A 22612-nucleotide genomic window follows, 5' to 3' on the forward strand; every position below is an offset into this window, starting at 1 on the left:
AGGGTCACTATGAGCTCCCAACTTGCTTATGATTTTGCTGATAAATTAACACCCATTTTGTGGCCAAAACCACATCATTTTATCCATTATACAAACCTGCTAATCAGAAGTTGGCTTAATTTGAAAGACCCAAATCTTGTGATTCACAAGTAGGCATTAAAAAAAGGCAAGCATAAATATTTCTAGACGCATCATGTGGGTCCCAGTGACAATGACCGGGTTATAATTTTACCAATAAAAGGAGACAAGGGAGACTGGGGCTTTGCACAGACTGTCTCAATCACTCCTCTGATCACATTTTACATCTGGGGAAAGCAAGCTCAGAAAAGGCTCCAGGGGAGAACGGCAGCAGTGGAGCAGGACCCTGCTCTGTCCTTGGGAGCCCCCGCTAGCGCCTCCTCCCACTGTCCCACAGTGACTCCCTTTGGAACAGGTTGGCATTTATGAGGGTAATATTGGGAGCTGATTAAAATGTGCTTCTCAGTCATTCTATCCTTCTACAGACAATTCCTGAGTGCCATCTATGTGCTCGTCACTGTGCAGACTAAGAGGAGATGTGGGGACAAAACTTGTCCAGTGAGGTAAGAACCACTTAAACTTCGGGTTTAAGTTGATACTAAAGGTATAGTTCAATTGGAAAAAATGTCTCATCTAAAAGCAAAAGCATTCTCTCACGAAGTCCACCAGGACTATACGTGGGCACGTGAATATCACAGAAAAGGTTATCTATAAGGTTTCTGTTTTGGTGGTGGTTTTAAATGTCACTGCATTTTTGTTACCCCTGCTTACATGCTTTGGAGTGTAGGGCACTTGAAAAGCAAGCATACCAAAAAGCAATAAACGAAAAGTAAATGTTTCTCAGGTTAATTTGAGAATCCCTCAGCTCATGTGACAAAATACATATTTTTTTTTTTCCTCTACAAAATTTATCTAATCATTGATCTCATCTCTTTTGTGCCATGGACCCTTCTGGGAGTCTGGTAAAGCCCACGGATGCCTTTTCAGAACAGTGTTTTTATGTGCCTGAAATAAAATATGTAAGATTACAAAGAAAACCAATTATACTGAAATACAGCTATCAGAAATGTGTGATACAGTCATATATATACTTCTTTATTAACACATTAAATAACAAGGTTTAGCAACAGATCTAATAACTACTGTAATTTTGTAGTGATGAGCATAAACGGTTTTTTAAGATATCTAGAACAACATAATAGGGTATGAAAATATTTTGTGATTTTTTTAATGGCAACAAATTCACAGGTATTGCTACTGTGATTTGCTGCCTATATTGGTAACTGAATAAAATGCCAGCTTTCAGTAAGAAGCGGTTAGAGAAAACAAAGTCATATTTCTTTTTCATCCAAGTTCATGGTTTCCTGGGGGAGAACATAGGCCGTAGGTTAAGAACCCCTAAATGAGAGGCCCTTCCTCTTACCCCACACAGATATGTGTGTGTGTATACATACACAGCTATCAAATATGTATGTGTGTGCGTGTGCGCACGCACACACACATACACACGTACATATAGACACACTTCAAATACTATTCCAGGACTATCTCATATAAGTTCCTAATATATTAGAAAATTTTAGTATTTATGGATTTGTGAAATCAATTTCCTTTTTTTTTTTTTTTTGCCACTAAAGGACAATGCCTCCGAGAGATGGGTTAGAGAAAAACAGTCACTAGCACAGGGGTTCCTAGACTGTGTCCTTAGCAGTCTTGGGTTTCCATCAGAGGTGTCTCAGAAGTACCCCCATCGTGTATGTGCAGGGTAGGGGGTTGATGAGAAGGTCTCTGCCACCACCCAATCCTCAGGTCAATCGAAATGGAGGAAACTTTCAACTGATTTATATATGTCAGTTCATTAATTAAACAGTGGTTCTATAGCTGACATTTTTTTGGTTTACAACTGCACTAACACAGATATACCTCACTGTTTTCCTGGTCCTGTTACAAACTCAGAGAATGGGTTTACAACTTCTGAATCAAGCATCTAAATTCTTACTGGGTTATTGACATCGTATCATCCAAGTAACTTTAAAGGTACGTAAGATTAGCAGAGTATCCTTTCAGAAATGTTTGTCTGCCAGGAGAACACCAACAAGTTTTAGGCAGATATAGGATAGAGGCAGGATACAGAATGGAAGAGTGGCATGGGCGTCCGATGTGTGGGTGGGTGGGGAGGGGGAGGGGAGTGGCCCTGTAAATGCTAGGAAACCAGCAGTGATCAATACCAGGGCCCTGCTGTGATCTCTGCTTCTTAAAGTACACATGGCTATATAGTCTTTGCCTGTCTGACTAGCTGCCTTCTGCCTTGTCCTCCAGTCTAACACAAGATCAAAGAAGGAAAAGAAAGCAGAAAAAATGGTAAGGGGGGAGACAGGTAGAAAATAATTGAGCACATAACCATCTCATAACTTTATATTATATGTGGCTCAACACTAATTTACTCAGAAATACAAGCATAAACTTCTGTTTAGGTATTAAGCTTGATGGATAAGTCTTTCGTCCTTATGGTTATCCAGGGTCCAAGCTATTTAGTCTCTTTAATCAAAATACTAAAATAAAATCATTACCCATTAGGCTATTACCCTTCCCCCAATCTCCAAACACATAAGCAAAAATTAATTGCAAGCCAGGAAGAAAGAAGGTAATTTAGACAGTAACAGCTTGGCAAGGACTGAGCTAAATTTCCAAATAGCATTTGTCTGTTTGTGAATGTATATTTTATTTACAACCTTCACTTCCTTGACCTTGTTGAAAGTAATTTATTTTTACCTAATCTGCATTTCATTTAAACAACCAAATACTTCATCAGTGAACCAGTCAAGTAATACCCATGACAAGTAGCACTCCTGTTGGTACCATAAGTAAAATGGGTAAACATGTAAAGGGTACATTTGGGGATGGACACATCTCGGCAGCTATTAAATGCTACAGGTGCCAATTTATAAACTTGCAAATATGGGTTTCAAGATATTCTCTCAAATGAGCTGTCACTCCCTGCTTCCTTTTCCTTTGTGTTTACTCCCTAATCTCTTCCAAATCTGTGATTTCTCATCAATCTATTATTCTTACATTGCCCTGTTTTTTTTTTCTTTTTCATGTGCTATTAAAGTTTTTAATTGTCAGAAAAAACTTCTATCAGTCAGTCAATTAAAACAAAAAGAGCAGCTAAGGGTAGATGTTCAGGCATTAATTGAAAAACAAGCAAAAAAAGAAACATATTTCAAGAGGAAACTCTTTAGCAACCTTCAAATCATATCATGCTAGCAATCACCACCCTACTACATGTTAAACTAAGCCCATTCCCCAATGGAATTTAGCTCATCTCATAGTCTATACCAGGTGTCCCCACACTTTTTACACAGGGAGCCAGTTCACTGTCCCTCAGACCATTGGAGGGCCGCCACATACTGTGCTCCTCTCACTGACCACCAATGAAAGAGGTGCCCCTTCCTGAAGTGCGGCGGGGGGGGGGGGGGGTGGGGCACGCTGGATAAATGGCCTCAGGGGGCCAAATGCAGCCCGCGGGCTGTAGTTTGGGGACACCTGGTCTATACTGTACTGACTCTGCTAGGTCCCTGCAGGACAAAAGAAAGAGTTCCCAGTCATCTATCAACAAGTCTCAGATGAAGAGTGTATCAATCATAAGCTCAACTCACACCATGTAACACGGAGTTCATATACTGAATTCCAACAATCAATTCTACCCATTATGTGCCATAAGTAAATAACCCTTCTTGGCTCTAGAGCCAAAAATATCACTTTGCTGCCTACCCCCCAAACTAAGCCCTTTCATTATTCAAAATCTTACCTTCTGTTTCCCAGACTAGAACACCTGTCAGGAGTGTCTTCAATCAAAATAGCATCTTCTGTCACACTTGTATACCTGTCTCAGTCACACACAGACCTGGAACTTCAAGGGACATTAGATATAATATGACCCAACCTATTTTACTTTCCTGAAGTATCTCTGAGAGGTTAAACAGCTTCCCTGGGGCTACACAGCATGTTTGTGGTGGAATCAGGACTACCACTCTTTGCAATTCCCAATGTTTTCCCTGAATGATGCAATTCACGTACAAATTGTCAGGTAAAACCTCAGTGGATGTGCAAATTAGCTACTATTACCTTATTTCTACATTATGTAGAAAATCAGGAGTCACGCCCTCTAATTCCTTTCAGTTTGGGCTACACTGCAAATGATATCAATGACTTCAACAAATGATGAAAAATGAAGACAGTGGGTCCAGAAGAAAATAATGAAGAACATTAAAAGGAATCACTTTTCCTCCCTATATGTTTTCATGAGGATTTGAGGGCACTGGAGAAGAGCAACTGCAGAGTGACTGAGGATGGTGGACTGAGCTGAGGCAAGACAAAGTTTGTAACAGTTCTATTAACTCTTCATCTGTGACTTGTTAACAAATGAAAAATGTCTCCTTATTGGACAGGGACCTAGAAGGTCCATAAATATATTATTTTCTTTGAAATGTGGGATTCTTGTAGTCTAATACAATTTAATGAAAAGATGTGCTCTTTGTACTCAAAGTATTGATCTTCTTGAACTCCATATATACAACAGCATCCCTAAGAGCAACTATTTTTCCCTCTCTTCTCTGTTCCCTTTTCTATCAACAGGTATGCCAGGCAAAGAAGTACAAAAACACAAAAATGTTTGAAAACAGGAAAAACTAAGGGATAATGTTTAATCTTGCAAGTGCAATCTTTCATTTGCAAAAAAACAATTCAGGACTCCTTTTAATGGTGAGCTCCACCAGGGATTGCAAAATGTGATTCAACTTGCATGCTGGCTTATTCCTAACATACCTTCAAGTAGCTGTGCAAAAATCTTCTGGGTTATTAAAGCAAAGGTATTGGCAATGAAACCACAGATTTACCTCCACTTTTCTTATTTCTTAAGACTTATCCCATACAACCATGCTTTGAAGAGCAAACCCCCTTTTGGGAATCCTAAAGCACAAGTGACTACAGCAGGGATGGGTTTCTCTCCCTTATTAGCAATGGGTATTTTTACTTCTGTGTTAAGAAGGATTCTGAGGTGGTATCTGTAGTTATTAGGAGAGTGTTGTGATACGGGGATTGCATTAAATTTTCTACAATAACTGCACCTTGTAAAATGACTAAAAAAGTAGACTAAGATTGGGGAAACAAATGACCTAAATTAACTATGTGAACTTTTTAGCAGCTTAGATGGAAGAAGAGTTCTAACTAAATGGCAAAGACAGTACTTTATTTTCCCTTTAAAGTAATATTTAGGCCAAAAGAAACTAGAGTAGAAAGAAAAAATATTAAAGTTGAAAGTTATCACAGATAAACACAAAACACATGGAAAATAGCCAGACTAAGTGGGAAGAAAGTTCCAGAGAAAAAATAAGAAGCAAAGATCATACAAATAAAAAAAAAAAAAGCATGACATGAAGAAACTACTAAGCATGAGGGAAAATGAGTAAGAAAACAAAAAAACCCCACTATTCCTTGGAAAGTACACCTTCTCTCCGACAGATAACAGGAATCACCACCACCATTCTAGGAAGCTTCCAAGTTAGGTTCATAACTGAAGTCATAAAAGAAAAATAAAGATAAAAAGAAAAAGAGTGTATTTTTTTGGAGTTAAAAGATATTTAAGTAGGCTCTCTTTCTGTTTTAAATGTTCTCTAAAGTGGATTGTTGTGAGCCAGCTCCAGGAGGTATGATTCTAAAGCACCACTGATCCTATTTCTTCCTCCTCTCTTAGCCTTAGTTTTCCACCAGCTTATCTGCCTTCTTATGGCTCCAATTTTTACAGGGGGATTCTTCTGAGACTGGTGATAACTTTAGCCTTAAACAGTTACCTACTGTGCCTGCATTTTGCCAGGTTACCTCCAATTTCTATAAAAACAGAATCCTCTGGGTTTCCAACTCTGCCTTTCAAATCAATTACACAAATCCGCAAATGTCTCTTTGAAATAAAGTTCCTAATTGGGGTCATTTTTGCTTTTCGATTGCCTAGTATCTGACTATAAAGCCAAAAGTTAAAACTATGCATTGAAAAAAAGAAAAAAGAAAAACTATCCTTTAGAAAACTACCTATGCCCAATCTTAGAAATCCTTTTAGAATTTATGTTCAAATAAACAGTGTAACACGAAAACATAGTAGGGCATACAATCAAGGACCATTATGCACCTGACTCCCCCCACCCAAAAAAAAAACCAGAAAAAAATGAAAAAGCCAATACAGAACACAATCTTTTTCTCATTTGAATTTTGGTGAAAGTATAAAAATGGAATTTGATTAAAGTTTTGATAAAATAACCTGGAAAAAACTAGACAACTCCATTTTTCCAGACACAACTTCTTTTGATTGCATTTTATTTTTACTTAAGAACATCTTACACACACATACATACCCCAACCTTTTTTTTTTTTTTAAAAAAAAGGGGGGGGGCCTGAAATTTTAGTTACACCACATGTGGTTTTCATTTGTGAAAAATGAACAAGCTGTTTGTGGTTAAACTGTCTAATCGCCTGTTATCAATCTAGCACTGCATTCAAGATTTACAGGATACATCAGCTTCTGTGCCACATTAGCTGTAAAGGGGGGGGGGGTGGTGGGAGGAAAAAGGAGGAGGAGAGAGTTTATCCTGAGGAATAATATTTCCAATGCAGCCACACTCTCACTACATCTGGTTGTGCTGGTAGCGGCAGTTAAATTGAAATATTTCACAGCGTGTGTCAGAAACATGCAGAATGGTAATTATGACAGATCTGATTAAGCCGGAGTGCCACAAGCTCCCTGGCCAGCGCGGGTTGTGCAGGTGTGACCTTGTGCGTGCCTGCGTGTGTAAATAAAATTAATTACAAGCGAGAGGGTGAAGGCTTCAGTGACATCACAAAGCGGAGAAACTCCCAAGGGGGAGACCTAATGGAATATTTTCCCTCAGTCTAATAATACAGTTCATATTGACTTGAGGTAATTAGTGGGATCATTAAAGCAGTTTTCCCGGCGTATTTGGCTGCCTGATCAGATTAGTGAAAATGTTCTTCAGAACAAGCCCTGTGTGGTCTGCCAGAGAGGAGGAAATAAAAAGCAACAAAGCATATTTTGGAATGATAAGCAGCGCTGGACTTTTACTATAGCAAAAAACCTCTACTTTTCTCTGGAGCCGACAGATCTAACTGTCTTGTCCATTTTAATTCTTCTATCCAACTTGTGTATTCTTATACACATTCGTAACTACTACTTTCATTTCCCCTTTCCCTCTGTTAAATCAGACTGCTTTATCACTAAGAGCCATCCCCAACTCCCCAACAAATCTCTTCTAAACAAGGCAATTTTAAAATTGGGGAAAGTATCTTAAATGACTGCTTTACTGTTAACTGACAATATGGGACAACTGAGAGAGGCCAAAAAGAAAAAACAAAAAAACAAAACAACAACAACAAAAAAAAAAACAGGGAAAGAAATGCCTCTTAAGATTCACCTGCTAAACAAAAGATTCCTCTCTTATGTAACACATAAGAGATTTAAATATTTACTTGAATTTGGACCTCAAAATGGGTTTAACATAGGACAGAGTTGGGGCATGCATTCTTCCAGTTGAACAGAAAACAGAGGCCTCGTCAAGAAAAGGGCTATTTGTTTGAAAATACTCTATTGAGCATGCTCTACCTTGCCACTGGAATATGCCAAGCGCTGTCACAGATGGCAGGCTCTGACAGTTCCCATCCGTAGCGTCGATACTCGACAGTTCAGCACAAGATCAGTGACATTCTGTCTCATTAGAACCACGCTAATTATCACAGCTAGTTTCAGGGGAAACCATGTGTTGCAATGGTCAATTTGAAGGAGTCTGTGCATCAACAAACTGGTAATAAGGATCAGACACCTTATTATATGACAGCATGCTGCCTATGATCTGATTTACGGAATCAGAGGCACTGAGGCGGCCGAGGAGGCTGGCAGTTTATGAAACAGTGTGTTTAAACCCAATTCCTGAAGCATCCTGGTTGAAAAGGGAATTGTTAAAAAAAATATACAAAGGCAACTGGAATAGTTGAATCACAAAATCAAAGGAGAATAGATTTTTCTATTAACATACAACAGAAGTAGATTAAGACTTAGAGAAAAAAAATCATCAATTCAACAATTGTATGTTGATTATGGTTTGGAACTTATATTTTTACATGGTATGTAGTTATAAATTATAGTTATATGTACACTAAACTTTAAAATACAGATACATATTTTTAAATTAGTCATCTACGATTTGTGCCATTCTGCCAAGCAAATGGGTTACATATCAAGAAGCATAACAAGTATACTTAGAAAAATGAGTAATCTCTAAGGTTACTTTTTAAGATACATCGACACTCTTGGCAGGGCAGAAAATTTCTATGTTAGATTCATTTTACTGACATAAGTTCTTCCATCCCTCTCTCAGCACCTTTCATTGATGTGAAATTTTAATGGTACAGTTTCTTCCAGAGCTATTTTTCTATTGTCATTTTGCATAAATGCATTTTCATAGCTCATTCATTTCACAGGGTCTTTATTTTCATTTCTCATGTGAGGAAAAAAGAAGATAAAGTTAAAATAAAACCTACCTACATTATCAAAAACATAAAAGACAACTATTGAGACTTTTGAGAAAAAGCACTATCTTCTAACTGGGTAGACTGTTAAAGGATTATACCAGTGTTATAGTTGTGTAATAAGTTTAACTTAATGACATGCAGTTTTAAGATTAATTCCTGTTAGGAGTGAAAACTCATTGGTTTGCTGTTTTCCCTACTTTTTGTAGACACCCGAACCTGTCCTGAAGAACTAACTCTTCAACTGCTAAAACTGAATAGAGAAGAGCTTCCAAAAACAGAAAACGTTATAGAATATTCTTAGTTTACCCTTTTCAGCTTACACTAACATTTTAGGATAAAAGGTGCTCTCAGATTAAAGCAGGCTCTATGAATATATAGTTGGCATAGCCGTGCTTCAGAATATATATTCTGGATTGCTGTAAAGGAACCACTCCTGCAGCGACCTTCCTTTTATTTCCTCACATGATGAACCTCTTTAAAGCTGGCTCAATATTCACAAATTAATTCTCTTCAAATCTGTTCTAAAAATTTTCTTATGACATCTTCTAAAGATGGAGAAATGAGGCTTAATGAGTTATGTCTATATTTGTAACAGTTAAGTTTATTAAGTGGGTCGAAGAGAAAAAGATATTTGACTTTCAGTTAATCAATTCTAAATTTATGGGGAAAAGGTGAACATTTTAAATTATTTCAAAGTAGCAACACGATAACCAAAGATCTTCCGTTCATTTTTTAAAAGTAGATAATGCCAAGTGTTAAGGGGATAAATGACCCCTTGACAGGACTTCTTTGCCAAAAATATGATAGGTAAGCAACTGTTCTATTTAATAATTCTGGTCTGCATTGATCAAATCCTAGATATACTAAAACAAACATACTTATTTTTAGAAGGCAGAAATCTGAAAACAATGCATATTCAGATTCACAAATTTAACCAGCTCTTAAAAAATCATATAACATACAATCATGTACCTTCAAACTATTAGATTATGTCAATATTTAAAGACATTAATTTTAATAGTCCTGTTTGGCATTCAACTAGAAATATAAAGATAGGTCAACGTTTTAGAAAACTGAGCCCAATATTAACTCCTAAGATCAAGACGTAAGAGATTTTTAGAAATGGCTACTAATATAGAGGACCTTAAATAGGAAACTGATGAACTCTATCCACATCCTTCTTACTCAAGAATGGAGCGTAGGCACCTGCAAAGATGTGTGTGAAACTTAACACCGGCAGCCTGCCGAGATGCAGGGACCACACTCTGGGCCATTTTATGTCTCTTCTTGTTTTCCCCACAAATAATTCTCTTGCCTCTTCCTCTTCCAGGAAAATGGGTCCAGGGAAACTGAAGCTATATCCCCTTCAGGGTGTCCTCCACATTTAGATGGAGAACATGTAAAGGGGTAGTTCTCTTTTTAGAGAGTGACCGAAGAAAGCTTCGTTTGCCCAAGGAAAGGGGCTCTTAAGCCACAGTGTGAAGATCCCACAGACTGCTACAAAAAGGATATAGCACTGGGAATAACAGAAACCATGATTCTCAAATCTGCAGGCCTCCTGTGTGCCTTAAATAGGAGGCTACACAGGTGAGCTGTTGGAGCAAAGTCTGCTACATAAACATTCCAAAAGAATTAATCAGCACAAAGTTACAAACTGAAGTGTAATTTAAGTCTAACAAAATAAAAGATGCCTGCACTAGTATGCTAGCATACAGAATGCAATGTCAATGGTTCCATGATTTTATTCCTGGATTTTGTCACTATAGATCTATTTTCAGCAATGAAAATTATATTTTTAGCCCTATTTCTAGCCCCAATGATTTGTGACATATGTCTTACTTGCACTTAAGACATTCATTACCATGTAAGAATTTCCAAACGTAAAGGTCAGAATGATGTTTTCGTTCACCTACAAACCTAAGGAAAATGGAGGTATTCTTTTTCTTTCTTCCTTTTTTCCCTCTCTCTCATCCTAGGGGCCCTGAATCTCAATGACAAACCAAAGTGACTGAAAAGTAGATGAAAGGAAAAGGCTTTAAATTATGTGGTCTCTTCTACAAGTCATGCTATTTCTGCAGAGTCAGAAATGCCCTTTTTTTTAGTATTAAAAAGCATACCTATTAATCAGCCAAAGTTGTAGCAGCCAGAAAGTACTACAACTCAGAGACTGTAAAATATATCAAAAGCATGTTAGTCAAATAGAATTTTCATCGGCTAGCTGCTTTGCTCAAAATAAATATGTTGTTCAACAGACCACTAGAGAAAATCATTTTCTAAGCACAAGTGACGATGCAGCATGGCTCTGTGAAAGCCCTTTACTCTCTTACTGCACTACTGTATCTGCAGGTTCCACCAATGCAAACATGAAAATCAATGTAACAATTCAGTGTACAAGGCAAGGCCTACGGTGCTGCTAATGTCCCCTTGCTGGACACACACCTTAAGTCTCAGGGCTCTCAAGGGGTTTGCTGTGGAATAAAATTAGATTCCAACATCTGCCACCATTAAGGAAAAAATTCCATTTCCATCTCCCATATGAAAACACTATAACCAATGAACAGTAACTGAACCTTGATACCGTAACGGTTATTACCCGAATCAACTATTTTTTTTTAAACAGTAAAATTAGCAAATTCTGGTCTCCTAATTATTTGAATGTTATCAGACTAAATGTTTGATAAAATTCCAATATGATTCACTTGGAAAAACTGCTGCTTATTTGAATACCCAGAATATAAAGTGTATTCATTTGTAGCTATTCACATTATGTTTAAAGCTTATCATCTTTTTAAAGTTTGCATTAGCCTGCTTTCCTAACCAAGCGCAAAAAGTAGCCACCTTCAGTTTTTACTTGCATATTTTATTCAGACATTTCTATTAGAGTTAAAAACAATTCCCTATCTATTATTCATTGAGGAGACATGTGAAATGGTGGAATCCACATGAGTTGGTTTCTTTTACTGAAAATACTTTGTGCATTAGTCACTGCAGGGCATGCTTTACCTTTTAAAATGGAAGGTATTTATGATACATAAATACATGATAAATAAATAAATCATCCATGTGGAGGACTGAACCTCTTGCTTATTGGCACATTATAAAACGTTACCATTTGGGTGTAGTAGCTATATAATTTAAAAGCTCTTCCGCATACATTGTAGCATGTGACCTTCTATGTTAAAAGAATCCTGGGTTCAAAAGTTAAAATTTCCCAATATTCTAGCACCAATGACACAGCATGGATCAGAGCTGGTCTCCTTTGACTCCTCCACCATGTACACCTACCTCCAATAGGTATGATAAAGTTTGGATTCTGAAGGCTCTGTGTTGGTAAGAACCTTGTGTTCCATGAATGTCAATGAAGAAAGGAAAGCCCTCACTGTTTCTACTATCAGTAAGTCCACTGTCCCTAATTCCTCTTCCCCAGAGCAGGGTATTACTTCAGTGCTGACGCTGCCTTGAACCCTGAAGACAGTCTAAAACAGGAGAAATGCAAAGAATTTGGAGTTGGCTCTGCTATATTTATTAGTTAAGAAACTACTGCGTGTAAAACGCAGAAAATAATAGCTCATAAAGTTACTAAATTAATGTAGATAATCTATAATATGTAATAGGGTCTAGTACAAAAAAACATAATGGTTAAGTCAACCCAGACAACCAGGGCAAGACACAGGAGCAGATGGAAGTAGATGAGCTGAGACAGAAGTGACTCTGGTTCTTCCTGCTTCACACACACTTTGTCTTGGGGAGCTTCTGCCTCATTCTGGCAAGCCCTGACACACATATCTGAGTCCTAAATATATATACTTCAGAAGCACAAAATTTTGACCATTGTAAAAGTCAATCTGATTTGAAGGGTTTTTTTTTTTTTTTTTTTTTTTTGGTTTTTCTGTTTCCTTCACAAAACATAGCATGAGAACAGAAGCTAAGCAAATGGCCACTTTTCCTGATTAAGTCACGTTTCCTTTCCCAGGTTTTGGATTGCCTCATTTTTTGAGCAATCAACTATCTTTGTACATATTTTCATCAACAGGGTAGTGCTAACATTAAACTGAACAACTAAGACAAGACTACAAAAATGCTCTATTAGGACCTTAGAATAAGTTAGAAGTTGAGAATAACTGTCCAAGGGAATGAAGTTAATAGTTTGCTTGACTCCCATAGCCCACAGTTGGCCCCTTTAATTTTGTCTCAACCAGTAATGAGTAACTAGCTAAAAGCTTTTAGAGTTTTGGAAAACACACCATCACAGAAGATGCTTGAAGTTGCTTACTGACATTGCTGAAATAGAGACCCACCAGGAGCTGTGTAGGACAGAGAACAAAGAGCAGGGATGTTTAAAATGGATTAGAACATCACCTACATGACATTATCAGCCGATTGCTGCTACTGTCTAAACAGCTCCAAAATCAGTAACTCAGCCCAGGACTGGGAGAACCTGAGGTACCATTTAAAAGGATGAAGTCAAAGATCGCAAAGGACCTAAGAATCACAGGGAACAGAAAGAAAAATGGTGGCGGGGGTGGGGGTAGATTGAATTGAATGACAGGTGACAGACAACTAAATACGGTTATTTAAAAGTTTTAATATTAATTTTTGTTTTAATGCTAACCTCTATTATAATAATACATGTCTAGTTTCTCCATTTCGGAGATTTGAGGAAAGTGGGAATGCAGTCTGATTATCACTGATGATTGGACAGGTCAGAACAAAAATGCAGAATCAGAAAGAAAGGCAAGATAATATATATTTAAATTTGAGATCCTCATGATAATTAGACTAACTAGCCAAAACAAAGATGTGTGGGGTGGGCAAGTAGGTGGGGGGAGGGTAAAGTGAGACCAGGACATTTCTCTTTAATGCGTAGTCTTGGCATGTAAATGAAGACATCTGAAGAAGCACACAGGTTTAAAGCGGCTCTAACATTCTATCATAATTAGAAACATTTCAAGAGCCCTGTAATTTCCAATCAAAATTACAGTAATTTCCGATATACAAGCCATGATTCATGACAGAATTTTACATTCCATGAGAGATTACGGTGGCCTGATGTATGACACGCTGAGTACAGCACTAACATAAACAATTCAGTTTAATGTTTAAACAGCACTTGATGTTTAGAATCTCACAATAAAAGAAACATATTATTGTAGAAATTATCACTTTGACAGTGATTGAAGGGTAGGCAGGCATGTGGCCTATAAAGCTATAATTTTTACAGTCCACAGCTTGAGTTTAATCATTTTTATATAACATTTCCAAGATATCCCTTAAGTATTTCATCAAGCCTATAACTTAAACAAGAACAACATTCTTCTAAAGCAAAACTCCTGTCAAGTAATACTATAAATGTCAATAGAGTAAAAGTTTAGGAAAATCTGAAAAGATACTATGTTACAAATATATCAATTGTAAATACTCCCATAACTGTATATTTTATCAGAAGTTGACAACAGCCAGGCTGTTTTATAAAAGAGGATTCATTAATTATAATGAAAATATGCTTGTGTAAAATTTCAAGTTGTTTAAATCTTACCTGGATCCCCTATTTGCCTCTAAATCTCACCTTGATAGTGTTATCAAATCCTTTTTCAAAGGGAAGAGAATTTAGTGTTCTTCTGGTCCTTTAAGAAGTATCTTTGGCTTTGGAGAAGGGTTTATAGGTAACCGTAAGTTTGTTCATGTAGATGATTCCACTTTTGATGAACACAAATTATTAATATATGACAATTATGCTGATAAAAGACTGTACTATCTATCCCTCTGTTATTTAATTTGGTAGAAATTTACAACTTTTCCAATTCAAGTCTATTCAGCTGTAATTCATCAGAGTTGGACAACTTGTAATTGTAACCAATCTGTGTCATGTAGACATCTATAGAAAATTAAAATCATTAATATGCAAAGGTGTGTGTATGTATGCCACTTTGTATTAGTAAGTGCACTTAATAGTTGCAGACAGCTGAACTAAGTGCTCACCACTATACCACCAATGCCACACTAGATGGCTGAATTGGAACAGAAGAAACTGTGTAAAGTTCTGTAGTATATTTGTAGGAAAAAAAAGTCAAGATCATCTAAGCAATAATGAAATAATAGTGATTCCGAGGATTTATTCTACAACAACAAACCAAACTGAGAAACTTACTATGCATTATGATATCCTTCTCAAAATAACTATTAACTGACTTGGATATTTACTATAAAATCCTTGGTCTGGAAAGTGGTTATTAGAAAAAACAAAACCAAGTGCCTATAACCTAAATTTGAATATTGTTTCATTTTAGAGCTCCAGAAATAATCCTAAACACAGAGACCTCTCCATGATGCAAGTTCATACTGAAAATACACATTCCTTTTAATGAAAATTCCACAGGCAACACAGATAAACATTCTCAATGCCTAACAGAGGTTCTTACCTGGCTTTTGGTTGCTGCAACCTTTGCAAACAGTGCTTGAGACACTTTAGCGCGCTTCATTTCCTGCTGAATCTCATCATAAATGGAAGCATTAATGTTCATGGTATTGTTCTCTGGTTTCCCATTCCTCTCAGTGGCAATAGTAGCTGTTTTCACCTACAAAACATTTTGAACATGGCTGTCATTTTTCATTGGCTAAATTGTTTTGAAGCTTCTCAGGCTCAGCATCCAAACTGGACACTGTTGCTCCTTTTATGATCAAGGTGATCAACAGTGCAGTCATTCAGCAATAGTTATTGCCCTGAGATCAGATTGCTTAAGTTAAGGAAGTCATATTGTCACAGGTGATTGCATCTGTAATATGACAGCAACTGCCAGCTGACAACCAGGAATTATAATGCCATAAAGTAAGTTTTCTGGAAAACGAAATAGTTTCAAAGACTTGAAAACCCTAAACTAATTGTCTCCAATTACCTTCCATTGCAATCCTAACAAAGGAAATTCACAATTAAAATCATAATGCACAGTGCCGTATCTTCACTGGTTGCCCGGTGCCTAATAGACAATTGTATCACTAATAGCTATTACATAGTATGGCCTTTTTAATTTTAAACTATTTTTATGCATCTTCCTCTTATGTTTCATTTTAAAAATCTTCCATAACAAAGCCATTTGCAGAACTGCATATTTAAATCTTCTATCCATCCATGAAGCAGGTAGAGTGCCTTGCTTAATTATCATAAAGGCTGGTTGCATTTTACACGTGCATGTCCAAGCTGTTCTGTATAATTATTTCATCTTTTCCTGGCACCCCTGTATATAACTATTTCCTTTTGACTTGCGAAACCAGACAGTAGGATTATGTTTCACAATATTTAACAAAATATTCCTGTGTCATAAAATATATAATCAGTGCCTTTACTAATATATTCAAAAAGTACAACCTTGAGTGAAAAATCAGTATCGATGCCTTTGGTAATAGTGATAAGCAAATATCTGCAGGAAAATGCCACAAAATTTTAGCGGAGGAAATCAAATCTCAACTTCAAAATTTACTATTATTCATTTTAAAAACTCCAAATTTATTTATTATTATGCAATAGTATGAACTAGCCTGAAAAATTTACATGAAAACCATGTAGCGGATTTTTTACTGGGAAACTGATGAAAATATAAATGAAAAATTACTACAGATACAAAACCATGTTTCTTCCAGCAAACTGATCCCTTAAGGGACTCATTTCTTTGGGCACTTTACACAACCCAGGTTTCTATCCTTTAGACACTTACCATCCTGGAAAATTTGTCACATAAACCATGAAAACAGAAAATGAAGTACACTGCAGAATAAACAAATGATTTTTTTGGCTTTAATGATACAGCCTTTGAGTCAAGCCGCAGGTTTTTAAGATTTATTTCACTCTGTTCCTAAAATATTTGATGATTCAATTCTCCATACTTAAAGCATAGATAGGAGTCCCCTTTAAAATGTGCCTGCTGAATACTAATTTCTAGCTAATTAGCAAAATAATTCACCTCTTGCTTATCTTGAGAAAGTAGGTAGATGCTTCTACCATGATATCACCTTTCCAAGCATGGAAAATAAAATGCTGGGAAATAGTTGGCCTGCAGGCCTGAAGAGGACACAGCAGGTAAGGCAGGACAGGTGACCAGAGGTTGGGCCTTCTCTGCCTCCTCTCCAGAGTTCTCCTTCTAGCTTTGTGACTCCAGTAAGCAAGGGCACTCATAGAGATGTATTAATGACTGGAGGCCACTAGAATACATACAGGGCTTTGAAGCAATAATCTGCTAAACACCACTTTAAGAGCCAGAAGAGTTAACGCATTACCATAAATTGCCTACAAAGTTGCTTTGGTGAGACCGAAAACTTTGCTCTGGGGTGGTCTTGCTTTGAGGCAGAAGGATAGATCTGATCACCCCATGGGGTCCTTTTTAATACCTATTTTTTCTCACTGCTTAAATGAAAGAGAAAAGAAAAGCCATTTCAATCGCTTTGAAAATTGAATGTTATGGAAATGGGGGCACCAGGTCCAGGGCACTGAAGAAACAGATCCTTGGTAGCAATCTGCTAAGCAATAGTTAAAAGAACAAGCTTTGGAAAGTTGGTGTTTCAAACTGTTTTTAAAATAATTTTCATTCTTTTGTAAAAATGATGTTTAAGAATTTATCTTTGAGATGGGCTATAATCATTTGTTTCAACCCTGTGACTTTGTTTCTAAAAACTTCTTTGGTTAATTTTTCTGTATTATTATAAAGCAATTACAATCAAAAAGCAAGAATTCTAAATTATCTTAAAAAATGATTTCCTAGTAGCCAACACAATCAAAACTAAAGTGAAAAAAAGTATACAAGAAACATTTTCTTTAAAAAAAAAAAAGAATGTGAAGGTGAAACTTTAACAATTAGAAAGTTAGAAAGTATCTCTGTATTACTCATTTTAAAAATATTTAGAAAAGCTCTTCTTTACCGGCTTCTTGGCCCAGATATGCATCTTATCATAGATAAGCTATTAGAATTCTAGAATCACATTTTTTTCCCCCTAAACACAAGCCATTGCTTAAGGGAAACTGACTTGGACAGCTTTTCAAAAATATGAAAGCTGAATTTTTCCCCAGGTAAAAATGGAAACAAAAATCTTTTATACCTCATTCTACTAAGTACTATTTTAGCTTAGTACAAAAAAAATCTTCTTTAATCCTGGTTTAGCTTTTAATATTATATCACACATTAAAATTCATAAAGTAGTTCATTCCAGGCAAAACAAACTACTGTTCAGCTCTTCTCCGCAAATAGCACAGGAGGTAAAATAAATGCAGTTGCTTTCAGAATAGCTTTTATCAAGGTAGGGTGTACTACTCCATTATTAAGGCGGCGCCGGGGAAGTAGTTAAGGATTGGAGCTTCTACTATTTACCCTCCCATGTGGGGAAAGGGTGCAGTATTAGGGTCTTTTTATTTCACTAAAATTGTGCATCAGAACACACATTTTTCCATGAAAACTCTATTTTGCTTCTTCATGGATTGCTAAGTACATCAAATCATACTTTTAGATTACACAAAATGAACTCTGCTTTGGCCTTGACTGGTGAATGCACTACTCTGATGCATGAGGAACTGCCTGCAAGCACACTGCTTTTACACAAACACAATTAAAGTGTTACATAGTTTTAATAACTGTCATAATAAACACTGACACTTATTAGTTGTTTATTACATGCTGGACATTGTATTAATGTCCATTAACTTCTTAACCTGCATAAGAGCCCCAAGGAGGTATTATGATGGCCTCATTTTAAAACTGAGAAAACTGTTAAAACAAACAGGTTAAACAATTTGTTGGTAGGGCAATGCTGAGATTTAAACTCAACTAGAAACCACAAAGTTATTTAGAGTTCATGACATTACATGGGCCTTCTTTACTTGAAAAAATCCTTCATTTTTAAAACAGGCTGGACTTGCTTTTTGGTGGCCCTCTGATAAATCTAGTTCATTAATGTCTAATTTTTAATAGCTATTGACTTTTTAAATCTAATCTGAATTTACTTTTTAGGATATAAAAATTATAAATGTTTTTAATGAAAATAAGAAATGTCCTATTCTATGGATGCTTATTGGTGAGGAAAAATATTTCCCACTCTCAAACTTTAATATATTAACACTGTCTTTAGCACCATGGTTTAATATTTTTAGATATTTCTTTCTTTCCAGGAACAGTATTAAATATTTTCCAAATCGAGACTTTAATGAAAGTCTTCCAGCTTTTAAAAGATGACAATTAATGGGAAGCAGTTTATAAGCACATAAGCAACATCTTAAAAAGATCTTCAAGGGATTCATAATAAATAAATTTTTTACCAAGTGTTAAGTTCCTGCCTGTAACTGAACCTGAAATCAAGATGAATCTACGTTCCATTATATCGCAGAGGGATTTCTTGTAAAGAGACAGAAATGTGCAACTACCAGATTAATCATGTACTCTTTATATTAACTTCATAAATTTTCTAAAGTATTGTTATAAAATATGACACCTTTAGTAGAAACTAAAGAATTAGATAAAAAGATGTAAAAAACATGAAAAAAAAAGACTTGTGTAATTCATGTAAAAGCTATAACTTAATAATTATATGCTTTCAAACAGTCCTCATGGAAATAAACTGCTAAATTAATTTAACTCCAAAAGTCACACATAGTAAAATGCACAAATAAAACACACACACACACACACACACACACACACACACACACCCCTAAGGTAGATCTCATCACTTAAAATTCTGTAAAATATATAATTCTCAGAAAATAATCATGAATTATTTTTATTGACAAAATTCCTTTAATAAACTCAACAGGAAAACTTTCAAAGCTTATAGTGAAAAGAAACCTTAAGACCAAGGAGCTTGGGAGGCCTGGGTTCTACCAGAGATTTTTCATTAGACTGAAGTTTAAAACGGGCTGTTTTCCCCACAATCCCAGAAATTCCACTGTCCAGTCTTCCATAGTAGATCATTTGTCAAACAAGTGATTTCATGAGGACAATGCTCTAGTACACGCTCCTCTTCCCATTCTAACAATAAAACCTTCCATCCTCTATGACAGACTTTATCTCCAGGTTTCACTTTTCCTTTCCTAAAATAAGTTTCCTTATATTCTGAGGTGGCTTGAACTAGTGGAAGGAGCAAGAGGCTTAGCAAAGGATTGGAAAACTCTTAACTAAACCTTAAACTTGGTTTTCTCATTTTTCTCCTAGAGAAAGGTTGGTTGAAGATTCAATGAATTAATGCATTCAGTTGCTTTCAGAATAGCTTTTATCAAGTCAGGGTGTGAATCATTATCAGGTGCAAAATATTCTTATTTGTTGAATTAGAGCATGTAAGTTGTGAAAACATGCATGCAGCAACCAGGTCTGGCTCAGAGCCTATAGCCCCAGGCAGAGGACGAAGCACCGGGCATAACTGCCTTTACTGGAGCACAAGAGACACCTCTGCGTAGGAGGCACCTCACCTGGACTGGGCCAGCAAGGAGCTTTCGTGTTTCCCGAGGCTAGGTGTCCCCAAGTGGGGCCTGACTAGCCAGAGAAGTTCTTTCTTGAAGATGACTTATAATCTAGGTCCTTGCTATGGTATGCCCCAGGGGCACTCCAAAATCATCTTCTGTTATGTTTTACACTGTCAAGAGCTGGAAGAGAATCCAGTTTCCTAGGCTTTAAGGGGACTGGGTCTTCTGTGAACCACTGAAGGCCTCTGCTTTTAACATGTGATTCTTTAGAAAGAATCAGGTTTCAGGTGCAACCCAAGCCCAAGATTTGTCTCAAAATGGGTTTCAAATCTCTTCATTTGGGGAGAAATGAAATGTATACTGATTTTACATGGACTCCTCTTTGGCAAAATGTAACATTTAAAAAGACGAAATTTTGCAGTCTGTCTGTGGTTTTCTCCAGTTTTCCTTCATTTTAACTCATTTTTAATATGCATACTGGTTCCAGTTTAAGCATTATTTCATTATTTCAACTGTTTAAGCATTATTTCATTATTTCAACTGCTACACAACAGTATTAATTCAACTGCTCTGTAACATGTTTTTCCAAATCTAAAGTATTCATTTTGCATTGACAATACCTTCAGTCCATTAAGAATTTCTTAAAATTTAATTCATTGATTCATGGTTAAAGGAAAGAATGTGAACAAACTGGTAGTGATCTCTATTATAATAATATTAACAATTTAAAGATTTGTATTATAGCAAAAAATAAAATTACACACACACTTATCAGTTAATCATTTTGATGTTTGGTTAGATGGCCAGTAATTCTGCATTAATAGAAATGTTTTCTTTGAAAGTGTTTCACTAAAAATCTACAGAATGTATATACTGTATATGTTCATCATTGGCTAGATACCCTGGCTATGGGCTTGGTCTCAACTCCTCTTCAGAAAAAATACAGCTAAGGGTGGCTCAACCGGTTAATAATTTGAGCAAAAATAAAACGTATTTTCCATCCCAGCTTATCAGCCGATAAAGCCTTTAAGCATACATATAGTAAAGTTATCCAATAGTATCTTAACACCATATGAAAAGAAATATCACTTAGTAAGCACTGGTGTAACTTTAGCTCAATAACAAACTTGATGAGTAAGAATACCAAAATCACATTTGGAAAATAAATAAAACCATTAGAATCTTAAAAAATTAGAAAACAAAAGCTGTATTAAGGAACCACAAAGTCATATATCTGGCTACTTCTTTTTTTTTTTTTAAGCAGCTCAATGTTGAATGAAGTTCATACTGGTCTTAAGTATGCCATTCTTTTATTGGTATAGCAGATTAAGTGGCAAGTGAAGTAATTCTCTGCTCAGAGTTCTGTCTGTGATGACTTCCGGAGCAAAGTTAACTGATAAAGGTACGTGTATTAACACTAAACACCACAGAAAAGGTACTAAATTACTTTATTTCATTTTGAACATTTTTTCTCTTTAATCATTCCTAGAAGTCATAGTTTATCTTTTCTCTTTAACCATTCTTAGAAGTCATATTTTTTATACATAAAGAATTCCTCATTCTTTTTCTTAGGGAATATTTTAGAGAAGCCTTTACAGATCAAATTCCATAACTGTTGTGTGCGGGCAGGTGGGTGTGTACGTATGTATACAGATGCCATGCTTTTCTCTTAAAGAAGCATGACTTTTTAAATACACAATTATAGCAATGCTTTCCTTATAGTCTGTTCCTATAGACATCAAGACCAGATTGATTTTCATTAAATAAAACAGCAAAAACGGATTTTTGTGACATTTCTAAAAAATAAATCGTTTCAGAACCTTATGATAAGCAGTTTAACGTGGCTAAATATTATATTTCTTATTTATGGAGCACGTTGCACTTTCATTCTTTAGTGTTAGATGGGCTTTTTCTAGATTTCTATACATGAAAATGTATGATTACTTTCTACTATTGATGAAAATAAAGTAACATCGAGACAAAATTTCACTGTGACATTGTCATACAAATATTTGGACTTTTTCTTCCATGTTCAATTTTTATCCAATTTTAGGTGACCTTATTTTTAAGAGCTGTAAATGTCACAAACTAAACATATAAGAAAATACATTTGCTTGTGGTTTTGAGTCTAATACACTAACTAGCAAACTTTTATCTAATGGTTTGTAATGTAAATTGATTTACTGAATTTGAACAGTTATGAGGTTACTTTTTAAACTTAGTTTAAAAAACAACAATACAGAGTCACATACCCAAAGTTACCTGGAAGGCGACTTTCTTTCCTAAAAAGTACAAAAATTTAAAGAAAGAGAAAATGTGCCCATATCTTGCAATATGGATAGAATTCCTTATCAGCCCCATTTAAAGTTGCCTTCAAGGATTTTATTAAACTTAATTATGAAAGATTACAAATGAGATGGTGTATAATTGGTACCAGCTGCAGTTCGTATCGGAAAGTATAAATACAAATGAAATTACTTATTTTTATTTATTTACTATTCAAATGGCGATTCTAAAACTAGTTGGGAAAAAACCGACTTTATTCTTTTTCTACTGAGTTTAAAA

At 35.9% G+C, this 22612-nt stretch overlaps 1 protein-coding gene across 5 annotated transcripts in view; it reads right to left on the minus strand.

The window, feature by feature from the left end:
• Positions 1 to 22612, minus strand: part of SATB1 (SATB homeobox 1) — a 99563-nt gene that overhangs the window by 18586 nt on the left and 58365 nt on the right. For all 5 annotated transcript variants that reach the window (XM_003924927.4, XM_010335642.3, XM_010335644.3 and 2 more), the window contains exon 9: positions 15033 to 15188. In XM_003924927.4, the coding sequence (XP_003924976.2) occupies positions 15033 to 15188 (156 nt within the window). The remainder of the gene's footprint in view (positions 1 to 15032; positions 15189 to 22612) is intronic.

The sequence above is a fragment of the Saimiri boliviensis genome, chromosome 9, assembly GCF_048565385.1.
Source record: "Saimiri boliviensis isolate mSaiBol1 chromosome 9, mSaiBol1.pri, whole genome shotgun sequence".
Taxonomy (NCBI): domain Eukaryota; kingdom Metazoa; phylum Chordata; class Mammalia; order Primates; family Cebidae; genus Saimiri; species Saimiri boliviensis.